This window comes from Moschus berezovskii, chromosome 24, assembly GCF_049115385.1.
Source record: "Moschus berezovskii isolate FMDL1 chromosome 24, NW_MosBer_1.0, whole genome shotgun sequence".
Taxonomy (NCBI): Eukaryota; Metazoa; Chordata; class Mammalia; order Artiodactyla; family Moschidae; genus Moschus; species Moschus berezovskii.
Genome location: NC_142483.1, coordinates 9,902,757 through 9,925,203, shown reverse-complemented (window position 1 = coordinate 9,925,203; position 22,447 = coordinate 9,902,757). Strand labels below are relative to the sequence as shown.

The 22,447-nt window shown below is 51.1% G+C and overlaps 4 protein-coding genes and 1 pseudogene across 5 annotated transcripts in view; 3 read left to right on the top strand and 2 right to left on the bottom strand.

The window, feature by feature from the left end:
- Nucleotides 1-218: 218 nt before the first annotated feature.
- LOC129547529 (NEDD8-conjugating enzyme UBE2F pseudogene) lies at nt 219-767 on the bottom strand (annotated as a pseudogene).
- Nucleotides 768-8,275: 7,508 nt separating this feature from the next.
- NICN1 (nicolin 1, tubulin polyglutamylase complex subunit) lies at nt 8,276-11,821 on the top strand. The gene is made up of 6 exons (XM_055413829.2): nt 8,276-8,566; nt 9,793-9,969; nt 10,220-10,333; nt 10,770-10,841; nt 11,158-11,262; nt 11,337-11,821. The coding sequence occupies exons 1-6, from the start codon at nt 8,435-8,437 to the stop codon at nt 11,376-11,378; spliced, it is 642 nt and encodes a 213-aa protein (XP_055269804.1). The 5' UTR covers nt 8,276-8,434; the 3' UTR covers nt 11,379-11,821.
- Nucleotides 11,822-11,971: 150 nt separating this feature from the next.
- On the top strand, nt 11,972-17,438 carry AMT (aminomethyltransferase). 2 transcript variants are annotated; one of them, XM_055413828.2, is made up of 9 exons: nt 11,972-13,219; nt 13,322-13,489; nt 14,016-14,096; nt 14,405-14,536; nt 14,930-15,008; nt 15,292-15,437; nt 15,524-15,704; nt 16,313-16,468; nt 16,570-17,437. In XM_055413828.2, exons 1-9 carry the CDS (start codon nt 13,130-13,132, stop codon nt 16,746-16,748), a joined length of 1,212 nt encoding a protein of 403 aa, XP_055269803.1. In that variant the 5' UTR covers nt 11,972-13,129; the 3' UTR covers nt 16,749-17,437. The 2 variants fall into 2 exon arrangements, with proteins under 2 accessions (XP_055269803.1, XP_055269802.1); XM_055413827.2 differs by having other exon boundaries at nt 11,972-13,489; nt 16,570-17,438.
- A 1,324-nt stretch (nt 17,439-18,762) lies between these two features.
- TCTA (T cell leukemia translocation altered) lies at nt 18,763-20,839 on the bottom strand. Its single transcript, XM_055413832.2, has 3 exons — nt 20,396-20,839; nt 19,997-20,051; nt 18,763-19,011 (listed from the first exon to the last, which is right to left on the bottom strand). Exons 1-3 carry the CDS (start codon nt 20,616-20,618, stop codon nt 18,972-18,974), a joined length of 318 nt encoding a protein of 105 aa, XP_055269807.1. The 5' UTR covers nt 20,619-20,839; the 3' UTR covers nt 18,763-18,971.
- A 224-nt stretch (nt 20,840-21,063) lies between these two features.
- Nucleotides 21,064-22,447, top strand: part of RHOA (ras homolog family member A) — a 52,370-nt gene continuing 50,986 nt past the window's right edge. Inside the window, exon 1 of the mRNA XM_055413831.2 lies at nt 21,064-21,223. The gene's annotated coding sequence lies outside the window, so the exon portion shown is untranslated. The remainder of the gene's footprint in view (nt 21,224-22,447) is intronic.

Below are 22,447 nucleotides of genomic sequence, written 5' to 3'. Positions count from 1 at the left end.
TACTTGTGTTCCTGGGCTCTGGAGCACAGGCTCAGTAGTTTTGGCGCTCAGGCTTAGTTACTTCTTGGCATGTGGGATCTTCCCGGACCAGGGATTGAAAACTGTATCTTCTGCACTGGCAGGCTGATCCTTTACCAGTGAGCCACCAGGGAAGCCTGGAGACAAACTTTTTAATGCGCAATCCATGGCCTTGCAGTCTGCTACTCCCATCATCTGGCCTAAGGCTTAATGTAGTCTTCAACTTTATTCCGGAAGTTCTCCTTGTCCCACAAATGATGTTCTGCAGCTTCAATACTTAGTGGATCATCGAAACTCAAAAGATTAGTAAACAGTTTAATCCCAAACAACATCCTTCTGTGTCATCGTGGCAGTCCAGCCAGTGCCCTAAACCGTTGAGAACACTGAGTTTTCTCTCAGTAAACTTAGGGGTATTTCACCTGTCTCTGTGATGTTGGGGGTGCCAGATCCTGGACAAGCATTTCACTTTGGGAGGCAGCATGTTGTATGCATTGGAAATTTCAGTTTCAAACTGAAATACGCCACCCTGGTAGTAACCCTTATCCGGAGTGACAGCTGAAAGCAATGGAACTTGTTCAGATTAGGAAAACGCACTTTACACGTACAAGGTAAATTAGCTTCAGGTTCTGCCACCTCTTTAACAAGCAGCCTGTCTCATGGACACCCACCAAGTGGAGTCAGAGGCTGTAAGTGGCACCCAGGACTCTGAGACCACCACCCTGCTTCAGTTTGCTTGGCAGTGCCAACATTGTTGTTGTTTTTCAAAAGTTGAGCCCAACTCTTTGTGACCCCATGGACTGTAGCATGACAGGCTCCTCTGTCCTCCACTCTTAAAATAACCAAGGACAATGTGAGTTATATCTCTCTTGAGTAGATGTTTATGTGTTCGAAATTAAAACAGGAAACTTTAAACTTTTTCTTTTTAGCTGCACTGCCAGGCACATGGAAATCTTAGCTCCTTGTGCTCTTCAGATCGTTCAGTTGTGTCCAACTCTTAGTGACCCCATGGACTGTAGTCCCCCAGGCTCCTCTGTCCATGGACTCTTGCAGGTAAAAATACTAGAGTGGGTTGCCATTTCCTTTTCCATGGGATCTTCCTGACCCAGGGATCAAACCTGTGTCTTCTGTGTTGGCAGGCAGATTCTTTACCACTAGCACCACCTTGGCTCCCTGAGAAGGGACCTAGCTTGTGCCCCCTGCTGGGGAAGGGTGGAGTCTTAAACACAAGAGGATGAGGAAAGTCCCTATTTACTTATTTAAAATAAGCAACAATATAGCAGTAGATCTGCCCTATAAGAAATGCTAAAGGGAGTGTTTCAGGTTTATTTGAAAGGACACAATGTAACTTGAAACCATCATTTAAAATAAAGTGAAGTGAAGTCGTTCAGTTGTGTCCCACCCTGCAACATCATGGACTGTAGCCTACCAAGCTCCTCTGTCCATGGGATTTTCCAGACAAGAGTACTGAAGTGGGTTGCCATTTCCTTCTCCAGAGGATCTTCCCGACCCAGGAATCGAACCCAGGCCTCCCATATTGTAAGCAAGACACTTTACTTTCTGAGCCACCAGGGAAGTCAGTTATTTAAACTAAAGAACACTAGTAAAGGTAACTTCATGGGTAAATATAAAAGCCAAGATCAAGATACTTTTGGTGTGATTTGTGATTTCTTTTTTTACATGATTTAAAAGGCAAATGTATAAAATAACTATTATAAATTCATGCTGGTCTGTTGTGTACAACTCTTCGCAACTCTATGGACTGTAGCCCTCCAAGCTCCTCTGTCCATGGGATTTTCCAGACAAGAGTACGGGAGTGGGTTGCCATTTCCTTCTCCAGAGGATCTTCCCAATCCAGGAATCGAACCCAGGTCTCCCACATTGCAGGTGGATTTTTTACTGTCTGAGTCACCAGGGAAGCCCCAAGTAAGCCACTAAGAAAATAGTTTAAAAATATACCAAAACAGATAGCCAAAAAAGGAAAGAACAGAATTAAAGTGATATAATACAGAAGATAACTGAATTTTTTTTCAATTTTTTGGTCTCACTGCATTGCACGTGGGATCCAGGCTCCCCAACCATGGACTGAACCCAGGCCTCCTTCAGTGAAAGCAAGGTTTCTCAACCACTAGCCTGCCAAGGAAGTCCCTACACTTAATGGAGTAAATAAGGCTTCCCTGAACCTTGTTTCAGGGAATAAGGTTTCCCCACAAGGTGTTTGAGAGTGTAACTCAATTCTGATACTATCTATCTGGAGATAGAATCAAATTGCATGTGTCAAGGGCTCAGTCCCACAAGGCTGCCCTCCACTGCAGACAGAGGTCACAAGCCCAGGTTGTTACCTGTGCTTCTAACCAATTGGCTACATATTGAGTTTACAATAACCCTCTCCAACTTATGCTGCCAATCTCAACTCTTCTCAACCTGTACTTCTGACCCGCTGGCTATACATCAGAACTTCCAAAGACCTGCTTCTCAATTTCAATTAACTTGCTAGAACAATTCACAGAACTCAGTGAAACATCTTAGTTACTAGATTACTGGTTTATCCTAAGAGAATTATTAAAGGATACCCATCAATAGCCAGAAGAAGAGATACAAAGAGCCAGGCATGGGAAGGGGTGTGGAGCTTCCATTCCCTCTCCAGGCACCACTCTCTGCACATCACATAGTCACCAACCCGGAAGGTCTCTGAACCCTGTCCTTTTGGGGTTTTTATGGAAGCTTCGTTACATGATTGATTAAATCATTGGCCACTAGTGACTGACTTAGCCTCCAGCCATTCTCCCTCCCTTGAGGTCTGGGGAGTGGGACTAAAAGTTCTCCTGCAATCAGCCCCCACCCTTGGATAGGATCCAAAAGTCACTTTCCCTGAAGGGTTTTCAGGATTTGAGGATAAGAAGCCAACTATAATCCCATTGCTCTTATCTCTCAGGAAATTCCTAGAGTTTTGAATGGTTGCAAACCAGAAACTGTGGATAAGGATCAAATATATACGAGAAATATATATTTTGGTCATTCAGATGACATATATAGTATTTTTATTATTTACATATTGGCCACCCTGCACAGTTTGTGGAATCTTAATTTCCTGACCAGGGATTGAACCCAAGCCCTTGGCAGTGAAAACAGTTGCATGCTCAGTTACTCTGTTGTGTCTGGCTCTTTGCAATCCTATGGACTGTAGCCCACCAGGCTCCTCTGTCCATGGGATTCTCCAGGCAAGAATACTGAAGTGGGGTGCCATTTCCTTCTCTAGGGGATCTTCCCAACCCAGGGATCAAACCCACGTCTCCCGTACCTCCTGCATTGGCAGGCAGATTCTTTACCACTGAGCCACCTGGGAAGCCCAAAGCATGTGAGTCCAGTCTTAACCACTGGACCACCAGGGAATTCCCCAAATTGAATGTTGTTTTTCTTTTTTTTTTTGGTCTATTTATATATATATTTATAAGAGACTCACTTTAGTTATAAGGGCATAAAGAAGTTGAAAGTAAAGGGTGGAAAAATATATTCCATTTGAATAGTAACCAAAAGAGAGCTGGGTGGCTGTATGACTGTAAGGCAAATCAGACCTAAGTCAAAACAGGTTACAAGAGACAAAGAAGGAAAACATTGATCAAAGGTACAATAGAGCAAGAACATGTAACAGTTATGAATGTACATACATCTTACAACAGAGCCCCAAAATAGTAACATGTGAAGCAAAAACCAACAGAATTGAAAGGAGAAATGTACAGTGCTCCAATAATAGTTCAGTATTCCATTATCATGGAGAAGGCAATGGCAAGCCACTCCAGTACTCTTGCCTAGAAAATCCCATGGATGGAGGAGCCTGGTAGGCTGCAGTCCATGGCGTCGCTAAGGGTCGGACATGACTGAGCGACTTCGCTTTCACTTTTCTTTTTTTTTTTTCGCTTTCACTTTTCACTTTCCACTTTCACACATTGGAGAAGGAAATGGCAACCCACTCCAGTGTTCTTGCCTGGAGAATCCCAGTGACAGGGGAGCCTGGTGGGCTTCCGTCTATGGGGTCACACAGAGTCGGACACGACTGAAGTGACTTAGCAGCAGCATTCCATTATCAATGATGGCTAGAACAACCAGACACCATCAATAAGGAAATGGAGGACTTGAGCAATACTGTAAACCAACAAGACCTAACAGAGACGTTCAGAACATTTTAACCAGCAATACTGGAATATACACTCTTCTCAAGTGGTCGTGGAACATTCTCCAGAGTAAGTCATGTGTTAGGCCACAAACAAGTCTCAATAAATTTAAAAAGATTGAAATCACACAGTATTTTTTCCTTTCTGGTCATAATGGAATGAAACTAGATAGCAATAAGATAAGGAAAACTGGAAAAAAAAATCTTATATATGTGGAAATTTAAAAACATACTGAAAAAAAACCCATACTATGTGATGATTAATTTTATACATCAATTTGAAATGACCATGGAGTATCTAGATATTTAGCCAAGCATTCTTGGGTGTGTGGGTGTGTGTCTGAGGGTGTTTCTGTGTCAGATTCCATTCCGTTCCGTAGCTCAGTTGTGTCCAACTCTATGCGACCCCATGGACTGTAGCCTACCAGGCTTCACCGTCCATGGGATTCTCCAGGTAAGAATACTGGAGTGGGTTACCGTTTCCTTCTCCAGGGGATCTTCCCAACCCAGGGATCGAACCCAGGTCTCCCGCATTGGAGGCAGACGCTTTAACCTCTGAGCTACCAGGGAAGATTAACATTGGTTTATTTCTTTTCTCTCTCTTTTTTTTTTAGTTTTTGAGATTAATATTTGAACAGATTGAGTAAAGCAGATTACCCTCCCTAATATGGGCAGGCCTCATCCAATGAATTGAATTTCTGAATAGAACAAAAAGGCCGAGTATAAAAGGAAACCCCTCATATCTGATTGCTTGAACTGGAACATTGCTTTTTTTCCCCAGCCTTTGGGCTATAACCAAAACATCAGGTCTTTTAGGGTCTCCAAGCCTGCCAGCTATTGGACTGGAATTTATACCATCAGCTCTCCTGGTTCTTATGCCTTCAGACTTGAACTAGAACTACACATTGGTGGGACTTCCCTGGTGCTCCAGTGACTAAGAGTCAGTGGCGCTCCCAAATCCTGGGATTCAATCCCTAGTCAGAGAACTAGATCCCACATGCTGTGTTAACTAAAAAATAAATAAATAAATAAAGACTCCACACGCCACAAGAAGATCAAAGGCCCTGCCTGCCACAACTGAGACCTGGCACAAGCAAATAAATAAAAATGAATTATTTTTTAAAGAAGAACTACATTCTGGCTCTCCTGGGTTTCAGATCTGCCAGCTGCAGATCTTGGGAGTTCTCAGCCTCTGTACTCACAGGAACCAACAGTTTGTAAGTTCATAAACTTAATCTTTCAGTTGAGTTCTCTCTCTCCATACATATATGGTGCAGAGGCAGCTGTCTACCAGAGAGATATGATGTGAGACTCATGTGTGGTGAGGGCCCTCATGGGCCTGTGTCTGCTGTCAGAGCTGAGCCCTGAAGACCACAACCTGTCTGTGGCCTCTGATTCTCAGGAGGCCTATAGTCCTCTGGAATGTAGGGAAGCCACTGCTCCAGTGTGCAGGAGGGAGTGCTGCTCCCTAAAGGGGAAACCCTCAGGAACCTGGAAGGACCCAGGCAAGGAGTCGTTAGTCTGAGTCAAAACGGAGATAGCAGGGAGTAGTCTAGAAAGCCCAAGATTCCAAATTATAATGAAGGAGGGAGGGTTTTCTGTCACTGGAGGCCTCTAGGTCTGGGCTGGGAAGGCTCAGCTCCTCCAAACTGCTCCTTGGACTGGCCTGGAATTGTGGTTTTGTGTCTGTTTGATGCCCCACTATAAGAATTCCATGGGCTACACTGGGCCTGTGTCTCTCAGAGACCTCACAAAGAGAAGGCAGGGGTCACCAAAGGTGGAGGGTTTGCCTGGAGGCTTCTGACTTATAAGCAAGGAATGCAAAAGAGGCTCTGGTTCCAGCTCTACTCCATACTGCTTTCTTGGCTTGGGAAATCATTGAACTGTGTCTGGCCTCAGCTTTGTTATGGCCTCCATAAAGCAGGCTTAACTGACAACTTCTGGGGCATTGTTTCCACAGGTATCTGGAAGGATGGTGGTGATGATCAATATGATGGTGAATTTTTCTCTTGTCGAATTAAGTTCCTTGGGGTATAACTTATTTTTGTTCATTTCTAAATTTGCTTATTTTTAATTGAAGGATAATTGCTTTACAATCTTGTATTGGTTTCTGTCAAACATCAACATGAGTCAGTCATAGGCATACATATGTCCCCACCCTCTTGAACCTCCCTCCCACCCCTTTTTTCTTCTTATTATCTTTATTTTTTATTTCTTTATTGAGGCATACTTTTCTTCCCCAAAATCAATATTTATTTATTGTGGCCCTGCTGTGCGACCTGTGGGTTCCTAGTTCCCTGACAAGGGATTGAACTCATGCCCTAAGCACTGGAAGCCAGGAAGTCCCAAATGCAGTATAATATAATAAAATGCACATATATTGAGACTTCCCTGGCAGTCCAGTGGTCAGTCCCTGGCAGACTTGCCTGGCACCGGGCAGTCCGGTGCCAGGTTTGATCCCTGGTCAGGGAACTAAGATCCCACATGCCCCGTGGGGAAGCCAAAAATTAAAAAAAAAAAAAATTTTAATGCACATATCTTAAGGATTGTTTAATGAATTTTGACAAAAGTCTAAAGAAATACAACCACAGTCAATCAAGTTAGAGAACCTTATCATCATCCCCAAATATTCACCTGTACTTCTTCACAGTCAATCTCCTCCCTTCACCCTTGGCCCCAGAGAAAACTGATCTGATTTATATTATTTAGATTAATTGTCACTTTTCTAGAATTTCACATAAGTGGGACCATACCATATGAACTCACTTGAGTCTGACTTCTTTCGCTGAATATAGTACATTTGCATCTAGTGGTGGTACTGTGTATATCAGTTGTTCATTTGTTTTTATTGTGGTAAAACATACATGACATAAAATTTACCATTTATTCATTTCACTGTATACATACTTCATTGGCCTTGTGTACATTCACAGTGCTGTGTATTTCTCACCACTATTTCCAGATTTTTTTTCCCATCCATCTTGAACTAAACCTCTGTACTTGTTAAGCAACAATTCTCTATTTCTCCCTCCCTGCAACCTCTATTCAACTTTCTGTCTCTATGAGTTTGCCTCTTCTAGGTACCTCATATCAGCGGAATTATACAATATTTGCTCTTCTATATCTGGCTTTTTTACTTAGTGTAATATTTTCAGTGTTTATCCATATTGAAGCCTGTGCCAGAATTTCATTTCAAGGCTGAATAATTCCATTTTGTGTAATTACACTGTTTACCCATTCATCTATTGATAAACAAGTGGATATGTTCATTTCTTTTTATTGTTGAGTAGTATTTCATTGTATGGCTATACCACAATTAGCTAATCTGTTCATTTGCTCATCTGTTGGACATCTGGATTATTTCCAAACTTTAGCTGTTATGAATAAAGCCCTTGAATGGATGCTTAATTCATTTCTCTTGGGTAAATACTTAAGAGTGCAACGGCTGAATCATATTTTAGGTATAAATTTAGTCCGTAAAGAATGGCCAAACTGCTTTCAAAGAGGCAGGAAACTATCAGTGGATAAGGGTTCCACATTCTCCTCAGTTTTTAATTGTAGCCTGTCTAGTGGGTGCAGGATCGGAGAAGAAAATGGCAACTCACTCCAGTATTCTTGCCTGGAGAATCCCGGGGACAGAGGAGCCTGGTGGGCTGCTGTCTATGGGGTCGCACAGAGTCGGACACGACTGAAGCGACTTAGCAGCAGCAGTGGGTGCAGGGAAGTTCTAATTTGTATTTCCCAGATGAATACTCATGTTAGGCATCTTTTCATGGGCATATGGGCTATTTATCTTCTTTCATGAATTCTCTCTTCAAATCCTTTGCCCTTTAAAAAAAGGAGGGGGGGGCTTAATATCTACTTCTGCAATCAATGTCTTCCAGACATGCTCAGTCATGCTTGTAACTTTACGCACTAAATTAAGTCCGCCTTGCACAGCGGCAGAAACGGAGCAAGACTTCGGGTGCCTAGAGAGTTCAGCACAGACTTTATCCAGACAGCTAGGCCGTTCCTGGGCGTGGTCTGCGACGGACCTCTACGGCTCGCTCGCTCAGTGATTGGCTGAAGGAGCACTTCCGCGAGCACTTCCGAATTCCGGCCCGCCCCGAGCATCGGTGTCTGGCCGGGCTGGCCTAGAGCGAGTCCTCTCGGGAGTTGTAGTTCCTGAGGCCCTGCTGAGGACGCCGGGAAGAACCATTGGGCAGAGGCCTGGAGCGGCGGTTTTGAGTAGTCGCGGCCGCTGCCACCATGTCCCGCGTATTGGTCCCCTGCCATGTGAAAGGTACCGTGGCCCTGCAGGTGGGCGACGTGCGGACCTCCCAAGGCCGGCCTGGTGTGCTGGTCATCGATGTCACCTTCCCCAGCGTCGCGCCCTTCGAGGTGAGCAAGCCCTGTGGGCGCGACCGGGGCTCCTGGGCGGGGCTTATCTGGGAACTCGGGCGTGTCCCAGGCAATGAATCGTTTGCTGAAAGCCTCTGCTGTACCTCGCCCGTGATAGTCAGTTAACCATTTCTTTATTCCTTTTGTTAACACATATTAATTAGAATCTCTCCTCCATGTCCAGAACGGTGTTAACACGGAAGTGCCAGAATAGTAGGCTAGGTGCTCGAAATAACAGTTTTGAACCAAACAGAGGTGCGAGGTGATTTTGTCCCTGGCCACTGTCTAGGTATCATTTGACAATGAATTATCCCCATACCTGCTGCCTGCCCATTCCAACAGACCCTGCTGTTCAACTCAAACCTCATCAGGATCTTCCCAGTGGCTGCAGTTTCCAGATTTCAGTTGCCAGGAGTAACTGGACACCTCAGGACCTTAACACAGGACAAAGTCCACTTTCTAATGACCTGACGTTCAGAGCCACTTTGTGTCTTTGCCCTCCTTGCCTCTCGGCCCCACCCACTTTGTCCTGTAGTGTATGGTTCTTACTCAATTTGTTCCTTGCTCTAGGCTGGGAGACTTCATTAAAGTGCCCAGCCCTGGAAATCCTGATTCAGTAGGTCTGGGGTGGAGCCTGTACACCTATACTTTAAAAAATTTTTCCTTCAGTATTTTTTTTTTTTTGGCTGCATCACGTGGCATGTGAAATCCTAGTTCCCTAACCAGGGATTGAATCCCAGCCCTGGCAGTCAAAGTGCCGAGTTCTAACCACTGGACCACCAGGGAATCCCCTCCTTGATTAATTCTGATGAATATCCAGTGATGAGAACTACTGTAACTAGGCTGAACCACTCTCTGTCACAGGCGTATGCCAGGTGCGCTTCTTGGTGCTCCTTTGTGTATGCTACTTTTACATTTTCTACCCTTTGGCCGTCCACTTGAGGAACTCATCTGTACATTTTCTGACTCCTCTAGAGTTAGGTAGGGCTCTGACCTCTCGCAGCATCAAGGACATGCGGCGAGACCTGAGATCATGGTTTGTTTGCACGATGTGCTTATTTAGACTGTGAGTTCTTCTAGGAAAGCAAAGCCCCTGTGGGTTCTTATTGAAATTATTAGATTGGTAGAAGAGTCCATTCCTCAGTGGAGGAAGAGGTAGTGCTTTTGAAACCCCTCCAGCCCTGGACCTTGGTCTGATTTGTTTTGGTGGGTTATGTGTGCCCTAGTTGCAGGAGATCGTGTTTAAGAATTACTACACAGCCTTTTTGACCATCCGTGTTCGCCAGCATACCTCAACACACACTCCAGCCAAGTGGGTGACCTGCCTGCGGGACTACTGCCTGATGCCTGATCCGCACAGTGAGGAGGGAGCCCAGGAGTATGTATCGCTGTTCAAGCACCAGGTCAGCTGGGACTCAGCATGGCCAGGGCAGCTGAGATGAGGGCTCCCAAGGGGCCTGGGGACTGGGCCAGGATACATGCGCGAAGAGAGGTGGGCAAGGCTGGTCTGAGTTGTGGTTCTTTGCTAAGTGCCTTGGAGGACCTACTTTTCCTTTTCCAAGGCCCCTCAGCTCGTTGCTGATTGGCTCCTGGGCAGTGAGCTGAGGCCTCTCTGGGTCCTTGTGTGTGTGTGTCTGTGTGTTTGTGTGTCAGATGCTGTGTGACATGGCCCAAGTACTGGAACTGCGCCTGATTCTGCGACAGCCATCACCACTGTGGTTGTCTTTCACGGTGGAGGAGCTTCAGATCTACCAGCAGGGACCAAAGGTGAGTGACCAGCTCGAAGCTGTTGGCTCGCCCTTTCTCCACGGGGCTCCTAGCTGTGGCTGGAAGGCCTGGGGGTGTGGGTGGCAATGGATGGGTAAGGATGGGGAGACTCACAGGGAAATTAGCCAGGTGGGAATTCTGGAAGCTCATGATGAGAGGTGAGGGCATGTCCTCATGTTTCCTGACTTTGGGGGCTACTTGCCTCTTTCATATCTGGAACATTCATGGACCAGAATCTGCTTCTGACCCTTGTCTTCATGGGGCTTCCTTCTGCATAGCAGAAGAACTTAGGTAGTTTATGTGCCCTTGGGTCCTGAAAAGGATTTTCTCAGTGTCTGGGGCTCAGGGGCCTTTCTCTCTGTTGTCAGGAACTTGGGCTCTGGTTCCAGGGCTCTCCTACTGTGCCCTACTCAGGGCAGTACCATTTGCTTTGCAGAGCCCTTCCATGACCTTCCCAAAGTGGCTGTCCCACCCAGTGCCTTGTGAACAGCCCACTCCCCTTCTTGAGGTAAGCCCTCGCCCTGGGTGAGAACCATGTGTGAACAGCTCTGGTGTCCAGCACAAGCCCAAGGGGACACCTTTCTGCAAGAATCTGGGGCTGGACCCAGGGCCCTTGGTTCGCCCTGTGGGACCTCCCTTCTGGGATTTGAGGCATCTCTGGGTGGGGCTGGGCCAACTTCTGCACATCAGGCCCCATCATCCTGTTTCACAAGTCATCTGGGAATGTCAGCTGGAGGGCCTCACAGCCCCTGTTGGCCTCTCTGGAGTTCTAAGGGCCCTGCTGGGGAGAGACCCATGGCCACTGACCCCTCCTTCTGGAGCAGGGTCTCCCAGACCCCAGCAGGGTATCCTCCGAGGTCCAGCAGATGTGGGCGCTGACAGAGATGATCCGGGCCAGCCACACCTCCACAAGGATCGGCCGCTTTGATGTGAGTGATCGCTTCCCTCTGCGTGGCTCCCTTTGACCTGAGCGGGTCAGGTCTAATGGTCTTTTGTGTTGCAGGTGGATGGCTGTTATGACCTGAACTTGCTCTCCTACACTTGAACCATGGCTCATCAAGACGTTGGCCATCCATGTCCACCTAGGCCCAGTTTGGACCCCCATCAGAGGCTGAAGTGCTGTCCCCATGCATTCCAAGTGTTCCCTGCATGCGCCTTCTGTCAGGACCACGTTCACAGAGTCAAGATTCCTGGGGGATCGCTGTGTTGCTTTAGCATGAGCTCCTAGAGGGGATGCACTCTGTCCTCAGCTGACTGCACCCTGAAACTCCTCCTTCTCCCTAATACAACTCCAGTTCTGTTACTGAGAATCCCTCTGTGCCCTCTGTTTCCCTGCCAAGCTGCACATTCCTGTCTTCTGCCTGCTTTCGCACCCCAGAGAGCAGCGGACTAGGGTCACCTCCCAGAACCTTGGAAGTCAGCTATATTAATAGCTCGGAAGCTTGAGAGAGAAATAAGAACCCCGTTTCTTCTTTCTGCACCTCCTAATGGTCTCTCGCCTTTGTGTTATGCCTACAAAAAGAAAAAATTCCTGTCTAAACCCTTCTGCTGCTCACCTTGGGAGCCACACAGGGCTGGGAAGTGGGGCAGCCCGAGTCCCTGAGCAGGCTCCTGGATGTGTGTTCAAATGGGTCTGTCCACCTGCTGGGTCTGGGCGGGTGCCTCCAGCAAGGCTGGGGCCTAAAAATGAGTCCTGGGACTTGCCTGCCATCTGACGGAGCCCAAAGCACATCCTTGCCCCTCCTCCATTCACCCCCTTCTACAAGCCGTGCTCAGTGTGATGAGGGATCAACCTTGGTGGGGTGGTGGGTCCCGGTGAGGGTTCTCAATGGTGTTTTTTGAGAAGCTGAGGTTTCCTACAACCCCAGGCCAGCAGCTGAATAAGACAGGCTGTTTTCTTATGAGAAAATCCTGCTTCTCTCTGGTTTTTCGTGGCTTTCTTCTGGCGACTGTCGGGAGGCAGTTCGGCAGTGTGTGTCGGACCTGGCCAACTAGATGTCTGTGTGGCTCAACAGCTTTCTGGGGGAAGGTCAGCCACCTTTTGTGGTCACCTTCTGCTCTCCAGCATCAGAGTTCTTGCAAGTGGAATCTGCCTGCAGGGTCATTGACTTAGTCCCATTCAGCTTTTGCTAAGAGGGTAATGATCACAGTCTTGTGCTCAGGGAGGAGCAGTCCTCAGTGTGTATGGGTGGGAGCGGGGAGGTCCTTGAGATGGCAGACCTCCTGCACAGCTGTGTCCCCAGCACAGGGCCTAGTGTGCCCCAAGATCAATAAATACCTGTGGAATGCATCCCTGTGCTGGCTATCTATGTTCTGCCAGGGAGAGAGCAGGAGACCCTCCCAGGAGGCCAGGTTACAGTGGTATTCTGCCTGCCAGGCTGGCTCCACCCTCCTGTGCCCTCTCCACCCCTTTCCCTCCCCCCAGGTGACCTTACAGGCCTGTTTTCCCAAACTGGTGATTCACGCCTTTCAGCCCTTTGCAGAACTTTGGCCCTTTGGAGGCAGGGCAGTCAGTCCAGGGAGGTCTAGCCCCCAGCTCTATTTCTGAGTGGCTTCACTGGCTCCCTATCTGCCCTGATCAGATGGAAGAAGCGCCCGGGGCTATTTCCCTGCAAGAGGAGTCAAGGCACTGTGTGTGCTAAAGCCCCGCCTGCCCTTGGGGCTGCCCACTCTCTCTTGTAATTCCCCCAGGGCGGGGGGAGAGAGACCTATTTAAGCAGGGCCCGGACTACATCTCCCAGCGTGCCTGGCAAAGTGGTGGCCTCTGTGCGTCGGCTGTACCAGTTGTGGGCAACCATGCAGCGGGCTGGGAGCGTGGTGTCCCGTCTGGGTTCGCGTCTGCAAGCTCTCCCCTCGGCCCCATGCCGTTCGCTCAGTTGTGCGCAGGTGGGCCGGAGGCTGCTGGGTTGTGTTGCAATCCTGGAGGGTGGGGGAGGGGAGAGGGCTGGGGTCTGGGGCCTTGGTGGCACTGAGCCTGGCCGCCCGCAGGACGTGCTCCACAGGACACCGCTCTATGACTTCCACCTGGCCCATGGCGGGAAGATGGTGGCATTTGCGGGCTGGAGCCTGCCCGTGCAGTACCGGGATACCCACGTGAATTCACACCTGCATACACGGCAGCACTGCTCGCTCTTTGACGTGTCCCACATGCTGCAGGTGAGCTGGGGGAGGGCACCGACTGCCAAGCCTAGGGTCCTTGCCATCCACAGCAGTGCAGCCTTGGCTTTCTTTGCTGGGAGCTGGATGCCCAGGGCAGCCCTCTCAGAAGAGTTGGAGGTCTCAAGGGTGTAATAATGGAGTATGGCCAGACCAACTTAGAGGGTCTCTTGTTCATCTCCCCGTCTCATCTCTCCAGCCTGCTCCCACTTAGGGGTACCTCAATGTCCCGGGGGTTTCTGGGGCTACCACTCATTGTCATCCACCGTTCTGGGTGTTGATTTGGAAGAGGGGGTATTAGGAGAGTGCCAGGCCCTTTCAAGTTCCCTAACCTCTCTCAGCGCATCTCTTGAATTGGCGGATGTGGGGGAGTTAAAGGGGGCTTCTGCCTCTTGCAGAACAAAAAGACTAGTCAGGCATTTTGGTTGAGTTGGACCAGGCTGTTGCGGGGAGAGAAGATGCTTGTCCATTGCCTTCCAGACTGTAGCTACTGCAGTGACCTGACGCTTTTTGATCTCTTTCCCAGACCAAGATATTTGGCTGTGACCGGGTGAAGCTGATGGAGAGTCTAGTAGTTGGAGATATTGCAGAGTTGAAGCCAAACCAGGTGGGGCCCCTCTTTTATTTCTGTTCAGTGAGTGTCCTTAAATATGAGCCAGCAAACCCATCTGAGTCCTGGCTTCGGGCCTGGGGGCACAGAGCTGGAGCAGACAGTTTCTCAGGACCTGTATTCTTGGGGAATGGAGTCCCTACAGGGCCTGGGCTGACCCAGCTTTCTCCTTGCACCGCCATCCCTCAGCCCTCCACATGAAGGTTTATGAGTCTGTGGTGGTGGGGTGGGGCCAGGGGTGGTCTGCCTCACACTTGACCTTGGCCTCTTGGAGCTGGAGGCAATATGCTCCACTTTGATGTTAGGGAACACTGTCGCTGTTTACCAACGAGGCTGGAGGCATCTTAGATGACTTGATTGTGACCAGCGCCTCCGAGGGACACCTGTATGTGGTGTCCAATGCTGGCTGCAGGGAGAAGGACCTGACCCTCATGCAGGTAAGCCCCTCTTGTTGTGTTCTAGGTACCCTGTCCTCCTTAGTCACAGAGTTGCATCCTTGTCCAGGACAGACCTGGAATGGATAAGGGGTTCAGACAGTGACTATGTGAAAGAAAGCAAGCCAGAGTGGGCCCTCCAGTGTTGAAGAAGTGGGGGGCAAGCAGGGAGGTGAAGCTGATCCTGGCCCCTAAGTGAACATCCTCTGGTGAAGGTGGAGGGCTGGAACCTGGTGTTAGAGTTTGCAAACCTGGGCTAGAGTCATCCCCACCATTTAGTAGTTACGTGGCCTTGGAAGATGAGAGCCCACCATGCCGAGCTCTGTGGCACCTGGCCCACAGCAGGTGCTCAGGGAAAGGGGTCCCGGAGCTAATGGGATATTTCTTTCCTTTCAGGACAAGGTTAGGGAGCTTCAGAACAAGGGCAGTGATGTGGCCCTGGAGGTGATGGATAATGCTCTGCTAGCCCTGCAAGGTAAGTGGGCCAGGCTGGGCTTGCAGCTGACTTTCGCCTTCTAGGTTTCCTCCACTGCTTGGCATGAAGGTCGTGCCGGGGGCAGGTTGAGGGTGTTGCAACCTAATTCTATGTTTGGTATCATGCCCTCCTTATACCTGCCATGAGGCTCTGTGGGCAGGAGCATCTCCTTCCATCTACAGGGTGGGGCTTGCTCAGGGCTTGTTCTCAGCCCTGAGGGCTGTGATCCAGCTCCCTGGGGCACTAGGACCCGAAAACTTGGTTACTGTCTCCCTGGACCCAGGTCCCACTGCGGCCCAGGTGCTGCAGGCTGGTGTGGCTGACGATCTGCGGAAACTGCCCTTCATGACCAGCGCTGTGATGGAGGTGTTCGGCGTGTCTGGCTGCCGTGTGACCCGCTGCGGCTACACAGGAGAGGATGGTGTGGAGGTTTGTCAAGAAGTGGGCAAGGGGCGGTGCCGGGCACAAGATTCTAGGGCCAGCTGCCCACCTGCTTTGTCTGGTGTCCCTTGCAGATCTCGGTGCCGGCAGCGGAGGCCGTCCGCCTGGCAGCAGCTCTGTTGAAAAACCCCGAGGTGAAGCTGGCAGGACTGGCAGCCCGGGATAGCCTGCGCCTGGAGGCAGGCCTCTGCTTATATGGGAACGACATTGACGAGCACACCACACCGGTGGAAGGCAGCCTGAGCTGGACACTCGGTGAGCTGGGCTAGCACTCAGGGAGGGGATCCTGAAGGCTGGAGGCACCCTCACTGAGACCAGCCAGCCCAGGAGTGCTTCCAAGGCTCTGTAGCCTAGAGCAAGGGACACAGCCTCCCTGAGCCTTCATTCTCTGAAGGTGCCACAGTGGCTTTGCCCAGTAGATGCAGAGGTGAGGTGGGCAGCACAGCCTTTAAGACTAGGGGGCAGGAGGTGGGTCACTTAACTGCACTGCAGGGGAAGAAATCAGGTCCAGGGAAGGCCTGAATGAAGGGGCCTTGATGCTGGATGGATGTTGTACACACGGGCATGCTCAGTTGTGTCTGACTATTTGTGACCCTAAGGACTGTAGCCCGCCAGGCTCCTCTGTCCATGGAATTTTCCAGGCAAGAATACTGGAGTGGGTTGCCATTTCCTACTCCAGTATTCTTCCCGACCCTGGGATCAAACCCTCGTCTCCTGTGTCTCCTGCACTGGCAAGTGGATTCTTTACCACTGGGCCACCTGGGAAGCCCTGGAGGGATGTTACTTGGGGTCCTTGTTGTTGGGACCTTTTGTGGTCAGAGGTCTGATGGACGGTGGCTTAAATCTGTTGTGTTACGCTCTAGGGAAGCGCCGCCGAGCTGCTATGGACTTCCCAGGAGCCTCAGTCATTGTTCCCCAGCTGAAGAGCAAGGCACAGCGGAGGCGTGTGGGGTTAACATGTGACGGGGCTCCCGTGCGGGCACAGAGTCCCATCCTGAGTCCAGAGGGTACTGTGATCGGTAGGTGGACCAGGGAGGCTGGAGTGCCTTGTCCCTCCCCTAGGAGGGCGGGGGCCCTGGGCTGGCAGGGGGGTGTTGACGCATGGCCTCTGCCTGGACAGGTGCTGTGACCAGTGGCTGCCCCTCACCCTGCCTGAAGAAGAATGTGGCGATGGGTTATGTGCCCTACGAGTACAGTCGGCCAGGCACCCCACTGCTGGTAGAGGTGCGGCGGAAGCAGCAGCCAGCCGTGGTCAGCAAGATGCCCTTTGTGCCCACAAACTACTACATCCTTAAGTGAGGAGGACTGGGGACGGGGCCCTTCCCTCCAGGAGCCTCACACTGGAGGGCATTCTACCAGGGGTTAGTTAGGAAGCTAAGGCAGAAATACACCCGAGGTGGATGGCTAGGTGGATGCTGGTTCTCGTCTGGATGAGCGGGGACACACCACCCGTTGCTGCCTCATCCCATTGCCACTATACCTTCAAGAGCGCATTTCTGAGTGATGGACCAGCCCACGTGCCACTGACCCCTCTCTTGCCTGCTGGAGAAGATGGATTCTGGTATCTCATCCTTCCAAAAGGCTCACTGATTCAAGGGGTGAGAAAGCCTGCCCAACCTACCTCACCACGGTGTCTCACACTGCAGTGCCGGCTACCTCCTCTAGTTCACTGGCCATGAAGGCAAGTCATTGCCTCTCTCCGGGCAGGGATGTGATTCCTGACTCAGAGGGTTGGCCCGGTAGGGCTGCGGGGCCCGTGTGTAAACTCGGGGATGGCTGAGGCGGGCATGGATCCATTCTTTCACGTTCTGCAGTTGGCCCAGTCTGCTGCCCAGTAGCCAGTCATGCCAGGCCAGGCTCACCAGCTGTTCTGAGTCCCAGGGCTGCTGTGGACAGGCTGGGCCTCCTCCCTGGCTTGCCTTATCCTGGGCTGACCTTCACCCCTGGGACGACTTATTGGACTCCACAGACTACTAAAAAAAAAAAATTAAATGAGCTTCCTTCCTTCTCGTTAGCTAGTCTCTAGCTTCATTGTTCTCTGTCCACAGGCTTCCTGGGGTTGCCAATCTAATGCCAGCCTGCCTGGCCAAGGCTCGGAGTGGGTTCCCCTTGAGGCAGGCAGCTCTATAAGAACTAAAGGGGTGCCCCTATTGGGCACCATCACTGCTGGTAGGAAGCTGACATCCCCTCTCCACCTCTGCAAGTCTGGGTGCTCAGGGGCAGCAGCCCCCAGGGTGTCCCCCCAGGGCCTCCCAAGTTTCTGCTGTGCATGCGCACTCCGTCCTGTCTGAATAACCACACAGTTGATGCACTTCCAGGTTTAATAAGCCACATCCTAAGCTGAGCCTGGGGTGAAACGTGAGACCGATTGTGTGGTGGTTGTCAGCAGGCGGGCCCGGGGCTCCTGAACCATCATCCCACCACCAGTCCTCATGCACGAGCTCAGCACAGCCCTACTCCAGTGCGTGCTGCAAAGATGGCCTAGGCTGCCAGATGGCAATGTGACATTTACCAGAGAGGAAGCAGGCAGCGGGACACTGAGGTAGCTGCTGGCCCAGCAGAAGCAGGCAGAAGTACGACCATCAGGGAAGGAGGCAGGTCCGGGCCCACGCTGCTCATCTGGAGCTCCTGTGGCCCACTGTGGAAGTGACTTCCCTGCCTAGTGTATGGGTAGGATGAAGCTCCTCTGGTTCCGGGTAAAGATGGGAAGTGGGGAGGCTGCAGGGCACTAGCTGTTTAGTATGTCCCTGTGACTGGCAGGGCACAGATGCACAGCCCCATGGGCACTTAGGCAGTGGGAGTGGGAGGTCACCCCTGAGACTCACCCTCTTTTAGGTACCCAGCTTCCTTCCGGGAGGGATTAAGAGGAGTATGAGTATGATGCTTGGGAAAAGAACTTACACAGCCCAACTCCCACCTGGAGAGGTCAAAGGAGGTGGGTGTTTGGTGCCTCCATGTCTGGTGGGTGCCAGCTGCCCCCTGTCTTATACTAGAATGGACAGCTAAGCAGCCACAGAATATAAGGCTGTGTCCAGGCCAGGATTCCCTGGCTCCCTGCCAACAAAGCAAAGAAATACAGCAAACTCAAGGTTCAGGGGAAAACAGACCTGCCTGAAAAATCTCAGAGGTGATGGACCTCAGGTTTCCTCTCAGGGACAAATCTCTACAGGATCACATCCCAGGGGGATGGGAGGAGAAACAGGAAGAAGCCAAGACAGAAAATGGACTGTTGCCCTCCCCAACCGCAGAGGCTTCTGAGCTGACCCCTGAAAGGAGGAGGAGGTCTTCTCTCCTGAAGGCACCCAGATCAGGGTAGAGGCAAATTCTTTACTGGCCCAATGCCTGGGGCTGCTGAAGGCAAGGCCAAGGGCAGTGGAGGCCCAGCCCTATGAACACTGGGGTACACCCTGCCCCAAACCCCATCCCTTCTGCCGTTGTCCCTGGGGTCTGGGCAGCAACAGGACTCAGCGTGGGAGCCAGCAGACCTGGTGATATCCCTGGAGACCCCTCTGCTGGCTTCCCTTATTCTCTGTGGGTTTTGAGAGGTTCATTTGCTGTTTCCCTGAAAGTGACAGAAGAGAAAAGGAGTTTTTTCATGGACAGTACAACAGTCTACTTATGGGGGCTGAGCTGGGCTCAAAAAGGCCACACTATAACCTAGACCTCTCTGCTGAGCTTCCACAGCCCTCACTGCTGTGGGAAAGGGTCCACCACCTTTCACCTGCAGGCTTATTCTTCCTCCTGCTTCTCCACTTTGTGTATGGTGCTCCCATCCTTCACCAGTTGCCAGGGACAGAAACCTGTGCAATGGCAGCCCTCCTAACTGGCCTTGTGCCCTCTCTGTTGTATTGGATAGGGTGTTCCAGGTCCCTCCATGCCTTCATGTCTGATCTCTGATGTCACAGCCTTGTCTATCCTTCCAGTATGTCACCCCTGTTCTTGCCTCCGGGCGTTGTTCTGTCCATTCTCTTTGCTTGGTACACCACCTCGCCTTTGTGCTCCGTTTAGATGTCTGACTTGGAAGATACCTGCTCTGACAGCCCTCACCTCTGCACTGCTGCCCTCCCTCCCTTTAAATCTCTAGCTCCCCCTCTGAGCAGGGCCTGGGTTGTTGTTCTTCTCTGGACCCAGTGAGGACCCTGCCATGTGGTAGGAGCTCAGAGATCACCTGAATGTCTGAGTAGTGACTTCATGTTTTACACATGAGGAGCTGATCCTGAGGAGGCCAGTCGGGGCACTAGGGACAGAGGGTCCTGCCTTTCCAACTGAAGGGCTTACAGTGGAGTGGAATCCTAGAGACTTGCCACTTCATCTCTGAAATTGTGACAATAATACCATCTGCCACACAGGTTGCTGAACAGGTTATGGATGGGCTGTTCAGACATCAGTGTCCCGAACCTGAGGTCTATTGCAGGCCCTGGAATGTGCTGCAAACGCCACTAAGCTGGTGGACTCCTACCTTGAGAACTCCCTTCCCCTGTCCTCAGCTCAGGAGTGGCTTCTGCCTACTAAGCACATGGGGTAGAAATCAGAATAGATTTACTCACCAGGAAGGGAAATGCGTGGAGCCATCAGGTGTGGATCCGTTCTGGCCGCCCAGACCTGGGGGCAGGAACACATCCAGAAATGCAACAGGCTGGGGGTGGGTATCTCAGCAGTTATCAGCCCAGGTCAGAGGTATTGTTTGATGGACAGAGTAGTGGAAGCCCTAAGGGACTAGTGGTATTGTCTGATGGGGGGTTCAAAGGAATTTATACGTGATGGGTGGACTGGTAGGGTTTCCGGTGTGAAATGATATGTTGACATGGGTCAGGGGTACAGCATTAAGTTGTGATGAGGTTCTCAAGGGATCAGTGGTAGTCTGAGGGGGATTCGAGGGAGCCAAAAGGTACAGTCTATGGCGAAGGGGTTGTGGCCGGCCCACGGAAGTTGGTGGGGAGTCTCACCTGGGCGGTGATACAGCCCGGTCACCGTACTCCCGTAGAACCCCCACGCCAGCTGGATGCTCAGGAGACTTAACACCAACCAAAGCAGCAGCAGCTTGAAGAGAGTGACGCGCATGTCTTGCGCCTCCCACTCCCGAAGGAACTCGCTGCCGAGGGCGCCCAGCGCGCCCAGCACCGTGGCCGGCAGAGCCTGCAATGACTGCCCAGACCAAGGCTCCGCCATGACTGGCCGGCGCCTCACCCGGGGGACTGTCACCGTTGTCTCCACTGCGCAAGCGTCTGGTCTTCCGGGCCCAGGTCCGCTAGTGCGCACGCGTAAACCCAGGCAAGGCGCGTCGACCTCTTTTGCGCGAAGAGTTGGCAGTTTGGGGCGGAGTATCAAAACCGCGCACGCGCACCTAGCCCCACCCTGCTAACTTAAAGGATGAGTGACTCGAGGAGTATAAAATAGCAACCAGGTCTTTTATAGCCCCGGAGTTCCCGTGATGCCCCACGCGGCTCCAATGATTGGTCAAGCGCCTTGCCTTTAGGGTGTGGACGCGCTCCTGAGCAATCGTGGCTGAGCAGGGAGTGCGCGCGCGTGCGCGGGGCCGCGACTGGGGCCGGCTCGAGCCCGCTGGGCACGCGGGGGCGCGCACGTCGCTCCCCGCCCTCCCGCCGCCGTCGCCGCCCGCTCTTGGTTTCTCGCGCTCCCCGCCCGTCGCTCTCCGTCGGTTGTCTCGTTAGTCAGCCGCCGCCTCCTCAGCCACCCGCCGTAGTCTTCGAGCTTCCGACTCGTGGATAGGCGTCCTCGGCGCGGAGAGGCCGGACTCGGAGTCGTCGCCTGAGGTGAGTGAGAGGGTTTCCTCCTAGCGCCGCGGCGCCCCGGGCCCGCCCGCCCGGCACTCTTCCGGCCGGTCGCCGGCCGCCGCCCCGGCGCGGCCGCGCCCCACCTGCTGCTCTCGGCCGGCAGCACCAGGACCCTGGCCCCTGACCCCGACTCCAGGCCGGGGACCCAGGCCCGGCTTCCCAAAGCGGCGGCCCCGCCCGCGCAGTCCCCGGAAGCGCGCCCCGCGGCCTCCCGCGCCCCTTCCCCCGCCCGGCCAGGCCTGCTAGAGCCCAAGCCGCCCGCCCGCGGTCCCCGTCGCTTCCTCTCTTAGGGCCGCGCCGGGCAGGGCGGGGGCTCTGAGCCGGGCCCCACGACCCGCCGGGCAGCCGGCCCCTGTGAAGCGCGCGTGGCTGTCGGAGTTGAAATGGGAAAGAAACTCTTTACAACTCCATTTTGGCTTTTGCATTTAATATGAAACATGAATCACCGTTTTATACTGCGTGAAGTCCAGTTATGTTTTGGGTATTTTTTTTTCTAATGCAGTATTCTTTGAGATTTTGTAAGTAAAGCATAGTGTTGAAATCTTAGAGGTTAGGATTCTTCGGTCCTGAAGGGAATTTTCCGGTTGAAAGGAACATTTTTTTTTTTCATGATTTAAACTCTGTAGGATCACAATAAAGTAATAATTTGCTTAGTCTAAGTTGCTGCCTTGATTAGGAATCAGCTAAACATCTGTACTTAGTTACCTGTTAGATCCAGTTACAAGTTCATTAAATGGCACTATTTGCAGTCAGTTTGGTCAAAACCTTGTTTAGTAGTTTATAATGGAAAATTGGCATTTTTATTACCTGGAGTTGGTTTCACTCGTGTTTCTTAATAGTCCTGATTTAACATTTTTACCTCTGTTGGTAACTTGTTTGACTCTTTTTAAGTAAATCTTTCTTGCAGGTGTGTAATGGGATTATATTCCTGCCAGATCTGAAGGGGAAAAATACTTTTAAAAAAATTCTTTTAAATATTGTTTGTGGTGAGAATTTTTCTGCCACTTAGTGTCGCACACCCAGATGTGTAATGCTTATGTGCCAGTGCCTGATTGTCACTTTAGACATGGCTCAATTGAGAGAGATGTTGTTTTGAGCATTTGGCACAAGTGACATTGTTTGGACTGAAATACAAGATTAGTTCTTAATTGTAAAGGATAATTAAGAAAGATCTCTTTTGATAGATTGCCTTAAGTAGTTTTT